The sequence below is a fragment of the Salmo trutta genome, chromosome 7, assembly GCF_901001165.1.
Source record: "Salmo trutta chromosome 7, fSalTru1.1, whole genome shotgun sequence".
Lineage (NCBI taxonomy): Eukaryota > Metazoa > Chordata > Actinopteri > Salmoniformes > Salmonidae > Salmo > Salmo trutta.
This window is the reverse complement of record NC_042963.1, coordinates 40,533,148-40,555,673: the sequence shown is the minus strand read 5'-3', so window position 1 is coordinate 40,555,673 and position 22,526 is coordinate 40,533,148. Positions and strand designations below refer to the sequence as shown.

At 40.6% G+C, this 22,526-nt stretch overlaps 2 protein-coding genes across 9 annotated transcripts in view; one reads left to right on the top strand and one right to left on the bottom strand.

Moving 5' to 3' along the window:
- LOC115197406 (homeodomain-interacting protein kinase 2) overlaps positions 1-4,230 on the bottom strand; it is a 128,850-nt gene extending 124,620 nt beyond the window's left edge. For all 6 annotated transcript variants that reach the window (XM_029758865.1, XM_029758868.1, XM_029758869.1 and 3 more), the window contains exon 1: positions 3,888-4,230. In XM_029758865.1, coding sequence (XP_029614725.1) covers positions 3,888-3,906 — 19 coding nt within the window. In that variant the 5' untranslated portion in view covers positions 3,907-4,230. The remainder of the gene's footprint in view (positions 1-3,887) is intronic.
- Positions 4,231-6,515: 2,285 nt separating this feature from the next.
- The window catches only part of LOC115197407 (thromboxane-A synthase-like), a 143,525-nt gene continuing 127,514 nt past the window's right edge, over positions 6,516-22,526 (top strand). The window contains exons 1-3 of one of the 3 annotated variants that reach the window (XM_029758874.1): positions 6,518-6,602; positions 11,578-11,737; positions 13,666-13,808. In XM_029758874.1, coding sequence (XP_029614734.1) covers positions 13,714-13,808 — 95 coding nt within the window. In that variant the 5' untranslated portion in view covers positions 6,518-6,602; positions 11,578-11,737; positions 13,666-13,713. Of the gene's footprint in view, positions 6,617-11,577; positions 11,738-13,665; positions 13,809-22,526 lie in introns of all 3 variants that reach the window. The other 2 variants (XM_029758872.1, XM_029758873.1) reach the window with 2 other exon arrangements.

Below are 22,526 nucleotides of genomic sequence, written 5' to 3'. Positions count from 1 at the left end.
TTCCGGCGACACAAAAGCGGAGGGATCAGCGGGCGGAGTGGGGGCTACGCCCCGTACCGGAGCCGCCACCATAAGTAGATGCCCACCCGGACCCTCCCCTATAGGTTCAGGTTTGCGGCCGGGAGTCCGCACCTTTGGGGGGGGGGTACTGTCACACCCTGACCTGAGAGAGCCATTTTTCTCTGTTTGGTTAGGTCAGGGTGTGACATGGGGTGGGCATTCTATGTGTCATATTTCTATGTTGTTTTTTTTCTTTGATTGTATTGTATTGCCTAGTATGGTTTCCAATCAGAGGCAGCTGTCCATCGTTGTCTCTGATTGGGAATCATACTTAGGCAGCCATTTTTCCCTCCTTCAGTGTGGGATCTTATTTTTGTCAGCTCAGTAAGCCTGCAGAACGTGATGTTCGTTTTTTCTTTGTTTGTTATTTTGTTTGAGTGTTCTGAGTTACAATAAATATAAATATGAGCACGTACCACGCTGCACCTTGGTCTACTCCTTTTGACGATTGTCACACATTATGCATACTACACCTAATTAAAGATAATTGCTCTTCTTTCTGATCTAGTCTCTCTGTCCACATAACAAAGTTGTTACAAAAAATGTGCTGACAGAATAGAGCCTGTAGAAATAGGCTACACACAGTAACGTTACAGTCTAACTGTGTATTGCCTGCAAATGCTCTGTTCAGCCTGGCCTCTAACCTGTCATTTCAGCTCTGTCAGAACTCAACCCGCACCCATCAGTTCCTCACCAAACCGCCAGAGCAGCACACCTGTGAACCATTTCACCAGATAGACACATCAGAGCACTCACATATCCCTCCCGCTTCAACAGGGATCTGGCTTCCACACAGTCACTGCCTGCTCTCACAGTTCCTAGTACCACCTTTCCCTGGCTTAGCTTATTCTATGAAACACTTTCACAAATTAATACCACCAAGAGTGAACACTAGATTTTCATTTATTCTCAGATAGACTACTTTGAATAATGCAAAGGAGATGCTTGAAATGTTCTGCGGATTTGTATAACCTTTATAATGTACTGTATGTAAAAAATTGTATTTTGGCTGGAATGTCTTTTTCGTTATGTGTCGGATCTCATTAAGACTAGCTGTCGCCATTGGCGTCGGCTAATAGCGATCCTAATAAAATTAAAAAAAGACAAATCTGCAAGCTAAAGTAAAAGCATGAGATAGGCCTAAACTCTCGCAACAGGCTATTTGTGTATTGACACAACATGGAAAGCCATGATCACTATCCAGATCTGCTGATGACAGTGAGCAAAACTATCAAAACTCTCTACTCTGCATTTCAACATAATAGCCAGGAAGCTCAGCTCTAACTTAGTCAGGGGATGGCTTGGCCCCAGATTCCTGGATTTTTCCTGCAATTCTAATCAAAGTTGAAACCATGCAACCTTGGAATGGAAGCTGGGGTCACGGCCCTATGAGGAAGATATCAATCAGCCAGCTCCCAACAACAGCTGAGTGTGAGGGCAGAGGAGTGAGAGCTGAGTGGACAGACTCAGCCTTTCTCTTTCTCTCTCTCTCTCTTTCTCTCTTTCTTTCTTTCTCTGTCTCTCTTTCTCTGTCTCTTTGTCTCTGTCTCACTCTGTCTCTCACTCTGTCTCTCTCTCTGTCTCTCTCTGGCTCTCTCTCTCTGGCTCTCGCTCTCTCTCTCTCTGTCTCTTTCTCTTTCTCTCTCTCTTTCTCTTTCTCTCTATTTCTTTCTATTTCTTTCTCTCTGTCTCTTTCTCTCTGTCTCTTTCTCTGCCCTCTGACATATAGCAATAAGGGTACTCACCCCATAGAAGACAGAGAGTGGTCCCTAAATCTCTCCCTCCCTCTCTCCTTCCCTCTTTCCCTCCATAAGTCTCTCAGAGATCCAGAGCATTCAAACACACATCAGCACATAATGCCTGTATAGATGCAGAACAGATCAATGGTACTAAAGATACAAACACAATGATTAGGGAGGGAGACAGGGGTCATTGGTTATCATCATAATGGTCTCTTTGCACATGGATGGTCCCTATCACCGTTTTCCACCAGTGGATGTGGCCATTTTCATGGCTGCTCCTGGCTGCTGATCCACATAGCAAGCAAGAACAGAGAAGGTAAGCAATTAATTTGTCTCCTTTCTTGCCATGGTGAAAGGCAAGCCAGGGAATGCCATTTCAACTAATTACCTTGCACAATAGAGTCTTATTTAAACTTTAATTTTCATGTTAATGCAAGCCTCTTTGGCAGTTGAGTTGAACATGCATAGCTCTCTAGCCAGTCTGCATGTAATCAATCTGTCTGGATTGACATAAAGGATATGTCCATGCATGTACCTTAGGTTTCACAAATGTAGATAGTAATACTGTACTCTTAAATTGGTTTTAATTTCCTACTTAATAATCTGTCAGTTGTCCCTCTCTTACTAAAGCTTCAGCTATATGATTCATCAGGATATAGGCCTAAATTACTAGGCCATGAAATGCTTCCAAATTACTAGGCCATGAAATGCTTCCAAATTACTAGGCCATGAAATGCTTCCAAATTACTAGGCCATGAAATTACTAGACCATGAAATGCTTCCAAATTACTAGGCCTACACAATTTGTTTGGGCACAACTTAGACCTACAATAACATTCACACTTTTAAAAAATAAAGATAAATCAAAACTAAATCAAAAGTCCAAACTAAATGTGATTGTATATGTAGTTGCTGGTTTATTACAAAGGGTTATGTTCCAAGTTTTACCAGTAGAGGGAGCACGGACTAATAGTAAAATAATACTCACGCAAATGGCAATTATAAAAACATCAATTTTCACATTACACCATTCAATTTCCATGAGTTGGTTGACCAGAAAAATAAATTAATGCTTCCTTTTTTCTGGTTAATGACAAGAATATATGTCAAGAAAACTGCAGTGCGCTTCTAAAGAGCATGGATGGGTATTGTGCAGTAGCCTGTAATAGGAAAAGATTATGGATATTATTAGATGACCAAATAGCATTTGTCCTGGTAGTCATCACAACATTGTGGTACTATATAGAACATTAAAATTGGACTATAGGACCTGGCTCTATCTACTCTGCCTTATTCCAAGAAATAAGGCTCTTTACCATGTGAGACATGGTAAAAGAACAGAACAGAATAGAAGAATACTGTAGCACTCTTAAAATACTCTTGTCTTCATTAGGGCACAGCATTTTTCACAATTCTCTCAATGGGATTAGTCCCAGACGTAATGCAGCAACAGCAGTAGGCTACATAAGCATGTCTTTGCTTTGATTGAATATTTAATTAATCTTTGCACCAAAAAATAAACGTTATGAGCACTAAACATTTAACCACAAATTGAGAATTGAGGTTTTAAATTTAGACAAATGAGGCTAAATTAGCTTTCCAGTTCCGTGACTATTTTCTGAACTGCGATGTTCTTCCTTCTCGCCCTTTCTTTCTCCTCTGTATGGAGTAATGTTCTAATTTCAACAGCAAGATTATTCGTAATCAAATGCAACAACTTTCAAATGATGATTTTGAAATGTATTTGTAGCCGACTTGATTCAAAACGTGGGATATCGCATGGGAAACAATAATTATGACGGCTAGGGATACAGACTGTAGCCTACATAATGATTCGACCGTAGATTTCACACTATATGTGTGCAACCAGAGCTATTATGACAATCGGACACATAAAGAAACGAATACGGAGCAAAACTAAACACTAAACAGAAAATGCATCATTGTATAATTGTGTGATACAAAGAAGCGATAGGGTGCATGACAGTTTTGCCTCTTATCTCGCTCTTGTAAACAACCTAAGTCGCGAATATTATTTTATACAAGACTGGTTGAACTCAAACTTCAGATATAAACATATCTTACCTTCGTACACAGGGGCCATCGGTGCAAGGACTTATGTTATTCATGGCAAAAAATAAAGCAAGATATCTGTTCAGAACTCAATAAAAATCTGCCATCTTGAGCCACTGACAGAGTCTCTGTCTCCTGCATTACTAGCCCAGTTTATTAGTGAGAAAACATGTCTAAAATCCCATCCAGGGTTCCAAATTCGTGCTCAGTCCACGGGAAAATTATAGAGGAAGATTTCTGCAACACAACCCCGCCGATTGTGAATTGTTTTTGGCTCAAATGTTGAGCCAAATTGCAGGTTGACTTGAGCTAGTGTTTAACATGACTGTAGAGACCCTGCAAAAGTTGCAATGAGAAGAGCGGAGCGAGTTTGGTGTAGTATAGTCAATTGACTATCGAATCGGTCGTACTCATAGAGTGGTACAAAAAAAGATCCATCTCTTTGGGGCCCCATTAGTTTCGTTTTAATAACAGTTGCGTGCAGTGTAACTTTGTAATCATTCATTTATAATGTTTAATGTAAATTGATATTGTGAGAAAAACCTTAGGCATAAATATATATTTAATCTAAAATAATACCGGGCTATAGGTTACGTATGCATGTGGATAGAGTAGCCTTAATTACTGTAGTTAGGCCTATACTGTTTCCCAATAAAGATAAAAACCTAATACATGTTTTACTAATGTTATTAAAAATAGGGTATATAGGCTCATTGCAATGATTAATTAAGCTGTAATGAAGCTATAATTCACTTCTCCAGGTTGGCATCCTGATATTAAAAATAACTGTCTAACACAAATAATATCAGGTGCATAGTAACCTAACAATTAAACCACTAGTATTAGCAACAGATCTACAGGAACAAATGCAAATGTAACATGTCATGAACAATTACGCATGAATAAGCAGTCCAGCCTCACATTCAATTCGTTGGAATAAGTTAACAAAGTATCTCTGGGTCTTGTTTTCGAACTGCGCATTTAACATTGTGTTGAATGATTCTGTGGGCCATTCGTCGTGCCTGTGTCAAGCACTCGTCATACAGTATGACGACATTAGATGTTCACAGAATTAACTAGAGCCAAAGATGATGGATATACTGACAAGATACCTGTCTCTCCGCTCTAACAATGGGAGTCGTTGTCCACAAAGTGGTATGGTGGGCTTCCTCCCACCTATCCTTTCTTTGGATTGGTGGATATATCTTATTATTGTAATTTTTTAAATATTCGATTAGGGTTGTTGACGTCAACCGCCTGTATGCAATGGAGAGAGATGAAACGCTCCTAGCCTCATAATATGAACATGCATAGCCATCTAAAGACAACTCCGATATAAATTGTTTTTCTCAAAGTTACCGGGATGTCACGTGTCTTACTTATATCAGTACACTCATAAAAATGTAAGCATTACGAAACTTATTTTCGATCAAATAAACCTCACGTAGAAAATAAGACATTAATTTTTGTTGTTGACCAAATTCGACACTCGCATTGATCTCCATACAACAATCTATTGCTTGTTGTGCGAAACAACGAAAATACGCAACCTGCTGGAGGGAGACAGATTTTCCGCCTAGTTGGCCCTCTCTCTTCCTCTTCCTCTCTGCAAGTGTTGAAACCGATTACAGGTTAACACAGTAATCTGCCATTTACCAGCAACGTTCAAATTCACCTTCTGCACTATTTTCCCCAGTCACACCCCGGCACATTTTATATTTTCTAAAAGAGAAAAGGGGCGTTAGTTTTTTCGCACACTCTTCCCTTGTTGATAATAAAATGACAATATATAGGCTATAGAACCATCACTAAAATAATACATTCAGCAGGCTATTATAGATATTTTGAATGCATGAGTCTAAAACACATTGTGGATGAATGGAAAGATGAATGCATGACGTAATATGTGTGATATAACTGGACAACATTAATTCAATTGCGTAAAATACACATACTTATGTTATTAGTCTACTATTTATGTAAGCCTAATTCTGAGACCTTTATGCCATGTTGCTGTATAGGTCTGTGGTGCCAGTGAAATAACATCAAAAACATAATTTGTTTGTAATACTTACCAATCTGGACTCTAAAGTCAGTGCACTGTCAACTTTACATGCACCTCGTTTGACATTCTCATCATCCTCTCCACACAGCAACTTCTGCAGCAGATCAAATCTGAGTCACGCATACCATTGCATCCATCATCTGAAATCCTAAAACATAAAACAAAAACAGTTAGAACAGAGTTTGTTCTCCATAAAGTCAGCCATAGGCCTACATAACCTAATGATGATATAAAATAAAGCTTTTTCTAATTTGGGGCCACAGTTAACTACGCTACAAACCGTATACATGACTGTAAATGTGCTTGTTATACATAGCCTAGTCAAGTGCATAAGCAATAGGCTAATCTGATTTATTAAATTTACCTAATCTATATAGGCCTATTACGTTGATCAATTTGTCAGCAAACGAATGCCTTTCAACTTGACAACATATTGTTTTCTTTTACACTATTTTATTTTCTAAATGTAGGTGTATATCGGAGTATATCGGAGTATATCGGAACAGCTGCTTCTGCTTGAGCAAAAGAAATTCAACTACCAGGGAGAAAAACCCACGCACAGATGTAGTCCTTCTAGAGAACTACAGTACGTATTCATATCTGCCGTGTCAACAACAAGAAGTCTGCCAACTATAGATACTCTACAATCAAGTAATACCAAGGTAAGAATTAAAAGGTAAATATATACATTAACTCTGTGTAATTGTGTTCAGTCTATAGTTACTGCAAGCTGCGAGTGACTGCCGTAAATGTATCAAAATGTATCAGTTGTGATCACGTGCAACCTTCAGCGACATAATGCAACATTGTAGCATTATCAAACACCAGTCTTACAATGTCAATTTAAACATATTAAACGGTCACACATTTTGGCATGGGTTATTTGATAGCTATTCCCATATTTGTTTAACTCAAATCCCATGATCAGTCGAATTAGGCTATGTTATGTGACAGCAGCTCAATTCAATGTAGCCATCACTCCTAGACTGGTGTTGGTCGGTATTAGGCTGTTAAGTAATATTTATCATTCTCTGTCATCAACATTGCTTGGACTAGACACAATCCTTAACATACATTAAATCATTGTTGAATGAAAGGAAACAGGCAAAATACTATTTCAAATTGGACTAGAAAATATAATACAGTTGTATTAAGCTATACCTCATTACACAAAAACTGAAGGCTATCTGTACAAAGTTAATGACACAGAAATGTAATAATCGTATTCAGTAGTTGTCCCATTTTCCTAAATAGTTATATTATTATTAATTGTAGTATCCATAATTATATAAGCCATAACAGTAGTAAGGACTTTTTGATTGAGGTTACCTTAATTTATGTCTGAAATGCTTCTAGGCAAGTACATGATGAAACTGGATTCTGAATTCCTATAGAAGTCTAGTCAGAATAGTTAATTTCACAAGCATGTTGTACTCTTTTGGAAATTATGGCAGAATGCATCAACACAGAGCTTGTACAGAATATTCTGGATTTCTTTCTATAGTGACATGAATGAATACATAGACCCAGACCCACATGATCCTCAACTATGTCAAGGTTAACATATTGTGTTAAATATCTACTGAATACTGAATGTTTCTCAGTCACAGAAGAAGCATGGACTTTGATGTTCAATATATAGGCTGATTGATTTTAAAAGGCAACTCCTTCACTTTTCAACCCGATTTTCATAATCCCCAATCCAATACCAGTGTCTACATATGTGAAAACTGTGCATTTCTAAATTTTGAAGAAAAAAGATCTAAAGTTAAAAAGTTCTACCCAATGACATCATCAAAAGTTAACACTTTTTGAAAACAGTGATTTTCAAACACTATGAGATTTACGGTGACATGGGGAGTGAGAAAATACCCTCTGGCTAGAAACTCGTTGCAGGTTTTTCTTACTTTTAATCCTACCTTGTGATGTAACAGACATGCATTTTTTATCTATTCAACCTCAGATCATAGACATTTGGTGCTGGAGATAATGAATATGTTGTTGAAAAGTGGTGGAATTGCCCTTTAAGAGAGATATAAAGGCAGATGAAAAGACTAGCATGTTCAAATGGGTCATTTTTTGAAAGATCTTATTAGTCATATTTAAGAAGTGGCCTTGTCAGACACGTGCTCTGCAGATCTGTGCTGACTATCTGGATGACACCCAAAAGGCACCCGATTTATTCTCTATATAGTGCACTACTTTTGACCAGGGCCCATTGGGCTCTGTTCAAAAGTAGTGTGCTATGTAGGAAATGGGGCCTGGTCAAAGTAGTGCACTATATAGGGAACAGGTTGCCATTTGGGAAACAGCCTATCTGTTGTGCTACATGTCTGGGGTAAGGATAGGGATAGGGAGAGAAGGGATACGGAGAGGAGGGAGAGGTAGAGGGGGGAGCCAGCTGTAGTGCAGAGAGAGAGGCTGTTTTCACGCTCATTATTATGTGTCAGTGGAAAAACATCTCACCCCATGTAATATAATGAAATAGCCCATACAGTGCTGAATCAGCCTAAATGTGTTGTTGTCCTGCTGTTATCTCTCTCCGCTGTGCTGCATGTTGTGTATAATTGTCTCAGTAATGATCCTCTGTGCTCTAGTGTATAAATACAAGGTAGATTACAACTGCATGCACTGTAAATATAAAATAGAAACATACGCTCCTCTGTTTATTGTATTATGATTAAGCTTATCTATGCGCCCTAAAACCAATAACCTGTGAAAATTGATTTTGAAATGTGTAATTTTTGCCTTGTTAAACCAGACTGAATGTAGTTACGGTCGTATCTACACTTGACACTTACAGTACATTCAACTTCTGCTATCAGAATGCAAAGCTATCAGAATGCAAAGTCGCTTTGTGGTTTGATTGTGTTCAGATCTGTCTGACGACTTCAGGAAGTGGCCAGGGATGCATTGTGTGAGGATTTCTCCTTAGTCTGGATGCAATCAGCACATACAATGGGCAAAAGCATATACAATGGGCGACGTCATCAGCACTCCTCCCACAAGTCTCCAGAAAACGTGTGTTTTGGGACCGAGAAGCAACCTTTCATTATAATGTTGGAGGAAATACGTTCCTAGCATGCGAAGAACGTCTTTGCGGGCCTCCTAAATGCTGGGCAGCTAGCAAATATTTATAAACAAATATTTTTTGTTTGGCTAGAGTTATGCCAACCCGTTTGCAATCCCTTTAGTGTTGCTTGCTAGCTTTCTGGCTAGCTACAGAGGTAAGCTGACTAGTTAGCTACAGTAGTAAGCTACTGCCATCAGTTGTTGTTGTGTTATTGTCATATGTTGCCTATTCCACCGTTTGTAGAATGCATACTGTCATTTGAATATAGCATAGGTAAAGGGAATCCGGACACACTGCGGACACAGTCGATACATTTAAATGTATACTACTGTTCAAAAGTTTGGGGTCACTTTTTGAAAGAAAAGCACATTTTGTTGTCCATTAAAATAACATCAAATTGATCAGAAATACAGTGTAGACATTGTTAATGTTGTAAATGACTAGTGTAGCTGGAAACGGGCAGATTTTTTAATGGAATATCTACATAGGCTTACAGAGGTCCATTATCAGCAACCATCACTCCTGTGTTCCAATGGCATGTTATGTTAGCTAATCCAACTTTATCATTTTAAAAGGCTAATTGATCATTAGAAAACCCTTTTGCAGTTATGTTAGCACAGCTGAAAACTGTTGTTCTGATTAAAGAAGCAATAAAACTAGCCTTCTTTAGACTAGTTGAGTATCTGGAGCATCAGCATTTGTGGGTTTGATTACAGGCTCAGAATGGCCAGAAACAAATAACTTTCTTCTAAAACTCGTCAGTCTATTCTTGTTCTGAGAAATGAAGGCTATTCCATGCGAGAAATTGCCAAGAAACTGAAAATCTCGTACAACACTGTGTACTACTCCCTTCCAGAACAGAGCAAACTGTCTCTAACCAGAATAGAAAGAGTGGGAGGCCCCAGTGCACAACTGAGCAAAAGGACACGTACATTAGTGTCTAGTTTGAGAAACAGACGCCTCATAAGTCCTCAACTGGCAGCTTCATTAAATAAAACCTTCAAAACACCAGTCAAACGTCAACAGTGAAGGGGCGACTCCGGGATGCTGGCGTTTTGTTGGTGTTTTGTTGATGTTCTGGTTTATGGTAGGAAGATTTTAATTTATACTGAACAAAAATATAAACGCAACATTTGAAGTGTTGGTCACATGTTTCAGGAGCTGAAATAAAAGATCCCAGAATTGTTCCATACGCAAAAAAATAACATATTTCTCTCAAATTTTGTGGACATGTTTACATCCCTGTTAGTGAGCATTTCTCCTTTGCCTAGATAATCCATCCACATGACAGGTGTGGCATATCAAGAAGCTGATTAAACAGTATTACACAGGTGCACTTTGTGCTGGGGGAAATAAAAGGCCACTCTAAAATGTGCAGTTTTGTCACACAACAGAATGCCACAGATATCTCAAGTTCTGAGGGAGCGTGCATTTGGCATGCTGACTGCAGGAATGTCCACCAGAGCAGTTACCAGATAATTGAATGTTAATTTCTCTACCATAAGCTGCCTCCAGCGTTGTTTTAGATCATTTGGAACTACGTCCAACCGTCCTGACAACCGCAGATCACATGTAACCACGTCAGCCCAGGACCTACACATTCGGCTTCTTCACCTGTGGGATCGTCTGAGACCAGCCACCCGGACAGCTGTCTGTAATGAAGCCCTTTTGTGGGGAAAAACTCATTCTGATTGGCTGTGCGTGGCTCCCCAGTGGGTGGGATTGGCTCTTCTCAAGCCCACCCATGGCTGCGCCCCTGCCCAGTCATGTGAAATCCATAGATTAGGGCCTAAGTTATTTATTTAAATTGACAAATTTCCTTATACAAACTGTAACTCCGTAAAATCGTTGAAATTGTTGCATGTTGCGTTTATATTTTTGTTCAGTATAGATACATTTCATGTAATTAACTCTATGACATTCTCGTAGACCTGAGGGGTATACTAGAAAGCAGGACCAATGAGTTAGCCAGCTAACTTTGATTAACAGCCCAAAATAACTATTGATTTTATGGTTCATTAAGAAAGCTATTTCTTAGATACATGTTTTTGGTTGTTATGAAAAATCCATGCAGTATTTTTCTGGATTAATATACAAGATAATATGAAATACACTTGTGTGAAAATGTCCTTGTGGTTTCTGTTGGTATGCAGGGTGGTGATGTTCCTGCTTATGAAAAGAAAGTGGGTTACTGTGAGGCAGCCTATTTTATCTGTAAACACAGTTAGATTGATCTGACAATGATTTTTCTACTCATCAGCTGTTTTGAGTTATGAGCCATGCACAGCTCAAGCATAACCAAATACACAGTAAAGGCACAGATAAGCAATCAATGCTAAAACATAGCATATTTATTTCAGAAACACAGAACACTGGCATTCTGTGTGCTTAGTCTCTGTCTATTGACATGTACATGCTTTTCCAGAGTGTACAGTTCTTTTTTCTCAAAATGTAATTTTTGTGTTGCCCAATGTCCTGTCTGTACCACACATTGAGTGTGACTGAGTGTGCTTGTACTGAGTGTGACTCAGTGTGTGATCATCTGGCCTGTATGTTCCTCTCAGAGGGTTGATCATTCAGTAACACATTGTTCCAGAGGAAAGGGCAGACAGGACAGAGGAGGCTCTCAGCCTCAGGACTCTCTCTAAGCAGAGGAAGGGAAGGGTGAAGAGCTAGCAGGAGGTTTGGACAGAGCTTCTGCTGAAACGAATCATTGATGGAGAGGTGAATGTTACCTTAGAAACCATAAACCTGCAGAGATTGAGAGACTTGAAATAGGCCCAGAGCACTGAATATGTGTTTCTCTTATGTGGTGACATGTGCGTCAATCTACAGTAACTAACATAATAAAAAATCCCCATCATAATCTGTCAGTTTAAACTAGAGATGTATGGAGGTAGTTTTGTGCCAGCAAAAATAAGGGGTTAAATAATCTATGTGTCCAAAAAAATATTTCCTTAGCTTTCTTATATCTCCTAGATATAGGTCGGACCATTCAAAACCTTATTCCTTATGATACATTTTTGGACTGTCTTTTTTTTGTCATTTATGAATGTGTTATTCAAGGTGTTTCTATGGGCTGTAGTGTAATGGCCAAATACTTTTTTAAATCAAAATCTTTTTAAAATATTATTTTGGGGATACCTCAAGAGTTCCTAAAATTTTACATCAAATAGCTAAATGATCCATGGTATGACCATCTTAAAACAATTCCATATGTTAGCTTAGTGGTATCCCACCGCAACGGCTTAGACTTTTAGAAGTTAACTGCCAGAAGGCAGGTAGGCAGGAGGTTCAGCAAAATAGTTGTTTTATTCCCAAAATAAGGATAGCCTAGTGATAGCAGTTCAGAATAAGTGATGATTTATGTCAGCAAGGCATATGTAAAAAGGACTTAAAAAACAAACAAAAAATAAACTAAAACTTCTCAAGAAATAATTGAACCGTATCAAAACTGCATTTGACCTAAGGAAAAAAGTTTAGCCTGGCTGACGTGACCCACATGCCTCACAGCAAACTGGTTTCAACAACAAAAAAGTATATGTGATGACATTGAATCAATGTGGAAAACTGATTGGATTTGTAAAAAGTAATCAACATAAGGGAATGTCATATTTTTTCACTCAACTTTTAACCTAAATCCAATGACATGGTGACATTTTTTTGTTAACCAAATTTAAATCAAAACTAGATGTTGAACTGACGTCTGTGTCCAGTGGGCAGGGAGAGATTTGACCACACTGGTGTGGAAAGGAGGCCGTTTGTTAATGTAATATTCGCTCATAAATTGTGCAATGGGTTTGATTGGTTCTCTAAAATGTTTTTTTCCCTCAGGGGTTGAGACCTTTCATTGTTTGGATTTGAAATTCCAACTGTTGTAATAGAAGGGGGCGTGCATGTGTGGCTGTGTGTGGCTGTGCGTGTGGGTGTTTGAGTGAGAAAGACACTAAGTAAAAAAGTAAAAAAGCCCTGCCCCCTTCATTATCGATGCATTGTACTGACAACATCAAAGAGCCGTTCCAGACTCTAAAGTCAGGAGGACTTCGAGAGTTAGGTGTTATACAGCGTACCCACACACGGATAGGCTAAATATTACTCATCAGAGCTCCTCGCAGTCGAACAGGAAAACTAGCAAAGCCAGGTAGAAATAGCTAGTGCTACCCCTGGGCTAAACCATAGATTCAATGAACATGACCAATTCCCTGTTTAAATCTAATTTACCCAACACATAGGCCATGAAATGGTCTAAAAGCAGACTTATCATATTTTTATCTGCCTTATGCTCAAACATTTTATTATAGGTGATATCTCATTAAACAAATAAACCAAAAATACTAAATGACAGTACATGCACACGTCTGCGGTGGAAGCACCTTGTAAAGAATGCGAACATGCACGAATGGAGCTCCGAGAAGCGGGAACAAACACAAAGCAGGCCTAAGCACTCAAAATAAATGCACAAACTTACATAACATAGCTAGGTATAACTTTTAACCTAGAAGTCAACAGTTATTGTTTGTATTTGACAAGCACCTTTCACCTGCATTCTGTTCATCTGTTCAAGTCATGATCTTGACTATTTAAATGCTTTGACTTCTCATTGCAGCCCCATACATAGGTCTATTCACATGCACCTTCTCTTCTCTCCATAGGAGCTCTTTGGCCAGTGGTAGTTTTGGCCTGAGTTGGAGATCGGCATCATGGAGGTGGTTATGAACATTCTCAAGACACCAGTGCCCAGTGGGGTGTCTATGACCCTGGGCCTGTTCATGATCTTCCTGGCTCTGCTGTACTGGTAACTCAATGTCTTCTGCCTCTAGTCTAGGTCAATAGAATAAATCCAAAACTCAGCATATATTGTATACAGATGTGTCATGTGTGTCTGTTGGTACTGTATGTATTTTTCAGTCTAGTTGGGCTATATTTCCACTAATATGATCCCACTATGGAAAGGGCAGACTCTCACGAACACGATGGTGTTTTCCGTTTTCTTCAAACCCCCTCAAGTGTCACGGGACTCGTCTGAAGGTAAACCGGTACCGGTTTAAAAAATGAATGGATGTATGGAAATTGGGTTAAATATGTGTCAAACATATTTGTAAACATGTTTAAAACAAACATTTGAGGACCCCTATAAACATAGGGGTCCTTAAATTCAAAACCAAATAGCTAAACAGTCCATGTTAGCTTAGTAGTTAGTTCACAGAAGCCGGCATATCACTGTAATTGTATGGTGTTCAGATGACACACACAAAAAGTCCTCAATTCAGGATGAGTGCTTAATCAGCATGCACCAGTCAAAATAGAATGTGCTTACTCTCAACCCTCATCACATCTGACGAAAAGTGAGAAAACGACTTTGCAGAAGGAGCACGTTTAATTTTAGCCCCACATTAGCTAGGATTAGTAGTCGTTGAGGTCAGCCATGTGAGATTGATGCTCTGCCATACAAAGGAGCAAGAGGGCCTGACAAGCATGCTCTTTCTCTCCTTGCAGAGCACGGAGACTGACTGAACACTGGTTACTGTGCACTGTTGTGGAAAATGTTGTAGCCTGCTGTTTGTGGTATCCCGGTGATACACTCTTTTAACTTGTTGGTTATACATTACATACTGTAGGTTTCCACTTCAGATGTACAGTATCAGACACCATGTTGAAACTGTCGGTTTTAAAGATGCCCACAGACAAACATGCACACACACACTATACAGTAACTGTTACGTCCGTTGTTGGAATGAGACCAAGGTGCAGCGTGGTAGGCGTACATTTTCTTTTATTAACAATGACACCAGGAAAAACAACAAAATACGAAAACGAACGTAAAGCTATATGCAGTACAGAAAGCAACTACACACAAACAAGATCCCACAATCACAGGTGGGGAAAAAGGGCTGCCTAAGTATGATCCCCAATCAGAGACAACAATAAACAACTGCCTCTGATTGGGAACCATACTAGGCCAACAAAGAAATAGAAACATAGATATGCCCACCCAAGTCACACCCTGACCTAACAAAATAGAGAATAAAAAAGGCTCTCTAAGGTCAGGGCGTGACAGTAACACTTGGTTCCACAGACCAAGTAAATTCCTGTCTTTTGGCAAAGCTGCAGCTGCCATTCAGTTGGAAGAAATTAAAGAGTCTTTTTTATGTAAGTTCCCAAATTGAGATTTATACTGTATCTGAGGATGAAACTAGCCTGCATGAGGGGCTGTCATAACACCGGGGTTAGAAAGGAACACATTTAGGAGGGGCAAAGTCAATTTGTCTCTGGCACGACTCCATATAGACGTAAGCCACATTAAAGAATTAAACTCACAGTTTAAAGGAGATGTTGCGTCCTTGAAACGTCAAGCGTCAATCATGTCTCAGTAGTACCTTTGCAATCTAAACTGCACAAGCTGTTCTCTGGGAAACCATAACACTGCCTTGTTTGCTGTGAAGTCCTTTTCCATTTACTTCACATAAATACTCATACTCTCCATGCTCAAAATGTCAAGGCTTGTTAATAATCTTTATCGCCAAGAAATGGCTTATTCACAGTTGCGGCACTGCTGGCAGTTTTAATACAGGGGTGTTTTCAACAGCAATACACAAACACTTCCTCCCTCAGGAGATCTAGGGTTTGTCTTGGCCAGGCAGTGTCTGCCCAATCTGAGTTTCACACTGCTCAGGCTGAACCTCAGCTGAACCCTCCCTGGGACCAGACTCCACCTCTCTCTCATGGCAGCTGAACGCTCAGCCGTCTGGCTAGAAGACCACAGAACAGAGTGCCACCTACTGGCCAGTGGAGTAATGACCTGTCTGTCTGTAAAACAAAGAAGGTTGCTGCTTGGCTAAACAGGGTTATATTCATTTGGCACCAAATTGTGGAAAACAGACTGAAACAAGAAGGGACCAGCCGAACTTGTCCATTTTCTGTTTTGCTACAGAATGCCCTAATGAATACAATCCTGGTTTATTCCCACTATAAAATCATTTGATCGTCTGTTCTTGCGTTTTATGGATGGCAATTTTTTTTTTTACAAATATACCTTTTTCTCACATGGTTTGGGCAGGTCCAATCATATTATTTACTTCCTTTCTGACTCAATTGTCCATTGCTTTGCTTTTCTATCCGGTGTATGTGACAAAATATCTATTTTATTATTTTTGTTTGACTCATGTAAGCTTGATGGGGAAATGATCTGTCTGTTTGGGGATACAGAGAGAAGTTTCTATAGCTTAGGTAACACGGATATTTCCACCATCTGTGTGTTATACATTGGGTCTCCCCAATATGCTGTTAGTTCAGTGTGAGTATTGTGTGAAATACAATGCACCCTGGCACACAGGCACAGTGGCTGAACTCCCCCCTCACCCCATCTCTCTCTCTCTCTCTCTCTCTCTCTCTCTCTCTCTCTCTCTCTCTCTCCCCTCTGTAACTTGAGACGATTGTTTTCCTGTCCCTGTGTCCCCTCGAGAAAGTGTGCTAAACTCTGTAGCGAAATGAACTCTGCAAGGAACACAGTGTGTGTTACCCAAACAGGGTCCATTCACTGGCTAGTCAGTCCAAGTGGAAAGCATGACATAGCCGCCGATGATCTCACAACAAATGAACTCTGAATAAGGCTGTGATATCCAAGCGTCTCATCGTTGTTGGATGCTCTACCATAAGCACCGATTCATGTGATATCATTGGATGTTCAGACACAGAGCCATATTGCAAATGTAAGACTTAAGTCGCATCCCTTATATAAATTCATATAGGGAGGTTTAGTATAAGGAGATACTCCTTTAGTTTGTTTTTGATATAAACGGCTTTCAAATTGTCAATATCCTGGCCACACTGTTCACATGTACAGTTCTCTGTATTGGACTCTGACATCATGCATGAACCAACGTGTTTCATTAAGGCTGAATCTATAAGCAGACAGGATAACAGTGGCTACGCTTATTGAAAAAAGCAGATGCCCTTTGTGCAATAATATCCCTCATTGGAAATATGCAAAGAGAGATTGATCAGATCAAAACGTTTCATCCCACTCCTTACATGCCTCGCCAGTGCTCTTGGAATAGTGTGCGTGTGTGAGTGTGTGTATATTTGTGTGTGTGTGTGTGTGTGTGTGTGTGTGTGCGTGCTGCATGCGTGCGTACGTACGTGCAAGTCTTTACAGCTCCCCTTATAAACCCTGAACCCAACCCTACTGAATAATAGAGGAAGTAACGGAGAGCGGGCTGCAGCTAAAGTATCAGAACTGGGCATTATAAAACGACCCACCCTATTGAGTAGCTCAGACTGGAGCCTCTTCAGGCAGAGCCATAGCACAGTCCCTAATTAGACCTGGGTTCAAATACTATTCAAAATCTGTTCAAATACTTTATCGGGGCTTGATTGAGCTTACCTGGTGCAATTGGACTAATATATTAGCCCCAAAAGTGTGAGCCCCCCGACCCATCTTGCACTCCAGGCACACAAAATCAAAAGCTGAAATATTTTAAATAACATTTGAACCCAGGTGTGCGGTCTCTAATATAAACCCAGGACAGCTGACTTGGCAGCGCTGCACCACGGTGCTCCGAAGTCCTGCAGTTTGACTTCCGTTGTCATTGGCCGAGTCCTGTGGAGTGCTTATTTTTTAATTGAGGCAGTTTGGACAGCTCATCCATCACTGACTGCACACCTCACACCTCCCTCCCCGAATGACAGACAGACAGACAGACAGACAGACAGACAGACAGACAGACAGACAGACAGACAGACAGACAGACAGACAGACAGACAGACAGACAGACAGACAGACAGACAGACAACATGCCCCGCTCAGTCATTTTTATTTTAACATGGTTATTAATATCGTATATGGTCCGCTGCTAAAATATCACAGATACCAACCGACCCACCCACTGAACTGTACAGTACATCCTTCTCATCCTTCCAAGTCCACAAAGGCACTGCAAAGTACTCTATGTACAGGTAGCAAATGTCCGATTAAAATGTAGGCTTGGGCTTGACATGCTATGGACAATAGCTCATTCTCGCCCTCCTCACGATATCTGACCTGACAGACTGACTTGAACCCTCCGGAAAGACTGTACACCAAAGAAAAATGTGTTTTTAGAAACATATTAATAGATTTTCACCAAAAAATTAAATTGTCCTTCTAATAAGTCTTGGTTAGGAAATTCGGGTAGACATTTAAATGGAGATGCTGTTATGGTAGCCTATATCTAGATGCTACTCTGTAGTACAAAGCTACACTCTTAGAAAAGCTACACTCTTAGAAAGGCTACACTCTTAAAAATGGTACACTCTTAGAAACACTACACTCTTAGAAACAGTACACTCTTAGAAACACTACACTCTTAGAAACGGTACACTCTTAGAAACACTACACTCTTAGAAATGCTACACTCTTAGAAACGCTACACTCTAAGGCTGTCCCCATAGGAGAACCATTTTTAATTCCAGGTAGAACCCTTTTTGGTTCCAGGTAGAACCCATTTGGGTTCCATGTAGAACCCTCTGTGGTGGTTCTTCAAAGGGTTCTCCTATGGGGACAGCCGAAGAACCCTTTAAGGTTCTAGATTGCACATTTCTTCCTAAGAATGTAGTCAGTCTTTATGACTAAACTGACATCAGAGAGGACGTGTTTCTTTTTCCACTATAGCCCTGCCTTCCTGTTGCACTCAAGTAGCCATCCCTTTTAATGGGCCAGCAAAGCTCATTTAGTCACCTTTACATTGTGGCAACTTCGTGAGATAATCTTTGCCCATCCTTGAGGTAGGCTGTAAATAGATTTGTTGTTATTGTTTTTCTGGTGCGTGGATTGGGTGAAGCAGAAGTGGCACAGGGGGAGAGAGAAACACTGTGTGCGGGCATGCGTGCGCCACGTGTGTGTAAGGGAGGGAGGGGTCCATGTGACTCACAATTACTGGAAATGGAATGGAGGTGCCAGTCATGTGCCTTTTGTTTGGCAGCAGCATGACTCCATGACAGCGTGACTCTCCATCTCTGTACAGTTTACCTGCTCACAGTCCAGATCTAATAGAACAGCATGACGCACCTCTCAAATCACCTTGCCTGCTTTCCTTTGTCAACCTTTATCATAAAGAAATCCCACTCTCCTCCCACTCATCACTGGCTTCTCTTTGGTTAATTTTGTCTGCAGCTTTGCTTGTGGAAGCTCATTGGAGCAACACTGAGTAGCCCCTGGATGGTGCATCCGTACTGCAACTGTGTGACTCTCTATAATAGAAGGATGGCAGACAGTGCATTGGTACAGAGCAGTGATTTGTTTGTTTAATTAACAGTCTTAAAGCGGCAGTGCAGTTAAAAAGGTGATTTTCCTGGGGGGTTTTGTATGACATTTCCACACTATGAGGTCGAAATAACACTCTGAAATTGTGAAAATTATGATAATCCCTTTTGTGCAAGAGCTGTTTGAAAACCTATTCAGGTGGGATGGAACTTTTGGCCCATATCATGACGTCACAATGTGATCTGATTATAATAGACCAATGACTGTTCATCTAGGTAAGGGGGTGGGCTCTAGACCATCCTATCAGCCAATCAAAGCTGTGTATGTAAATATCTTCAAAACAAAATCCTAACACCCACACAATCAGACTGAGCATTTCAAGGGCCAAAGGAGGCTCAAAATACATTTTTTTGTTATTTTCATTAAATAAACAAACACAGTGACATACAGTGATGATTTAAAAACAAAGTTTCAAAGACTGCAGCTTTAACAGTCTTTCAACATAGCTGATGACTGTAGTTGGAGACCATGATGAGATGGGGAGAAGCATGCTCTGTCCAATAAGAGGGATCCAGTAGTCATCAAGGCTGCAGTTGGGCCTCTGTTTAACACAACCCAAAGACTGATGGTACTAATGGAATGGAGATGAACCATGTGCTAGGGGAGATTGTTCAGTGAGAGGTGGATGTGGATACATTGAAAGGGAAAAATATTATTATAAGGAGAGTTTAATAGATTTTCATCTGAGTCTGTGTGCTTCAGCTCTCTATGTATGTGGAGACAAGGCTAATATGAGCTGTAGCCAATGTGCTGATGTCTCACATAATTACCCCGTTTTCTAGCGGGATTAGAAAACTGATAAAACAGTTTGTCTGTGGTGGGATTGTGTAATGCTTGATGGATAGTTTGTGTTACATTAGATTTGGTTGATGAGCCCTCTTTCAATACAAACAACTATTAACAAAAGGTTACAAACAATCATACACTTTTCCTTATCAATAACTGAAGGAGATGAGGTTCTTGGACCAAAAGTGTTGATAATGTGGGGTGTGCGCGAGGGAAGGGGTCATAAGGGTGCAGGCTTGTGTCTGTCTGAGTCAAGCCTTTGTTTTATCAGGGTTAATATTCACGGATTGGTGATTGCAGGCCGTTCAGTTTTTGTTGCAGCTCACATTTACATTTTAGTCATTTAGCAGACGCTCTTATGCAGAGCGACTTACAGTAGTGAATGCATACATTTCATACATTTTTTTGTACTGGCCCCCCGTGGGAATTGAACCCACAACCCTGGCATTGCACACACCATGCTGGCATTGCAAACACCATGCTCTACCAACTGAGCCACAGGGAAGGCAGCTCATTGCTTTCTGCACGGCACAATGGATGATGTTGATTGATGGTGTGGTAAAAATGGATGGTGTGAAGAGAAGAATGCCAGACATATACAGCTATGGGCATTCGTCAGGGTTACACCCCCAGCTATACCCCCACTGCCACGCGGCTACATACCTCCATAATGAAGACCGCTCTTGTTGGATAATGAAGAACATATCACACTTTGCAGTTGAATGAAAAATTGCGGAGATTCTCTTGCATCAACCCCCAGGATGTTGAATGGATGACATAGAGAATGGTAAAATGGCATCGGAAGTAAAATGGCGCCGGAAGAAATGGCAGTGGTATTACGGGCGCCTAACCAATTGTGCTATAATGTGGTTTTTTTCGCGTTATTTGTAACTTATTTTGTACATAATGTTTCTGCCACCGTATCTTACAGCAAAGAAGAGCTTCTGGATGTCAGGACAGCGATCACTCAGCTCAGATTAGACAAATAGGACACACGGGATTTACTTAGAACAGCCGACAAGGCCAACTTCCCCATCATTGGCAAGAGAAAGAGACGCAGGTACAGAGGACACAGAGCGGGGTGCCTCATAAGGATCCGCAGAAGGCGAGTGGGAAAGCTGCCGTTACCATCAATATTACTTGCCAACGTGCAATCATTGGACAATATATTAAACGAGGTACGATCACGAATATCCTACCAACAGGACATCAGAAACTGTAACATCTTATGTTTCACGGAATTGTGTCTGAATGATGACATGGATATTCAGCTAGAGGGATATACGCTGCACCGGCAAGATAGAACAGCACACTCCGGTAAGACGAGGGGGGGCGGTCTGTGCATATTTGTAAACATCAGCTGTTGCTTGAAATCTAAAGAAGTCTCTAGATTTTGCTCGCCTGAAGTAGAGTACTTTTCGTGGCTGTTTATTTACCACCACAGACGGATGCTGGCACTAAGACTGCACTCAGTCAGCTGTATAAGGAAATAAGCAAACAGGAAACCGCTCACCCAGAGGCGGCACTCCTAGTGGCTGGACGATTTTAATGCAGGGAAACTTAAATCAGTTTTACCTCATTTCTATCAACATGTTAAATGCGCAACCAGAGGGAAAAAAATCTAGATCCCCTGTACTCGACACTCAGAGACGCATACAAAGCTCTCCCTTGCCCTCCATTTGGTAAAGCTGACCACAATTCTATCCCCCTGAATCCTGCTTACAAGCAAAAATTCAAGCAGGAAGCACCAGTGACTCAGTCTATAAAAAACTGGTGAGATGAAGCAGATGCTAAACTACAGGACTGTTTTGCTAGCACAAACTGGAACATGTTCCGGGATTCTTCCGATGGCATTGAGGAGAACACCACATCAGTCACTGGCTTTATCAATAAGTGCATCGAGGACATCATCCCCACAGTGACTGTACGTACATAACCCAACCAGAAGTCATGGATTACAGGCAACATTCGCACTGAGCTAATGGGTAGAGCTGCCTCTTTCAAGGTACGGGACTCTAACCTGGAAGCTTATAAGAAATGTTGCTATGCCCTCCGACGTACCATCAAACAGGCAAAGTGCCAATACAGGGCTATGATTGAATCGTACTACACCGGCTCCGACGCTGCTCTTATGTGGCAGGACTTACAAACTATTACAGACTACAAAGGGAAGCACAGCCACGAGCTGCCCAGTGACACGAGCCTACCAGACGAGCTAAATAACTTCTATGCTCGCTTCGAAGCAAGCAACACTGTGGCATGCATGAGAGCATCAGCTGTTCCAGACAACTGTGTGATCACACTCTCTGTAGCCGACGTGAGTAACACCTTTAAACAGGTCAACATTCACAAGATTTGATTTGATTGAAAAATTGCAGAGATTCACTTCCATCAACCCCCAGGGTGTTGAATAGATGACATAGAGAA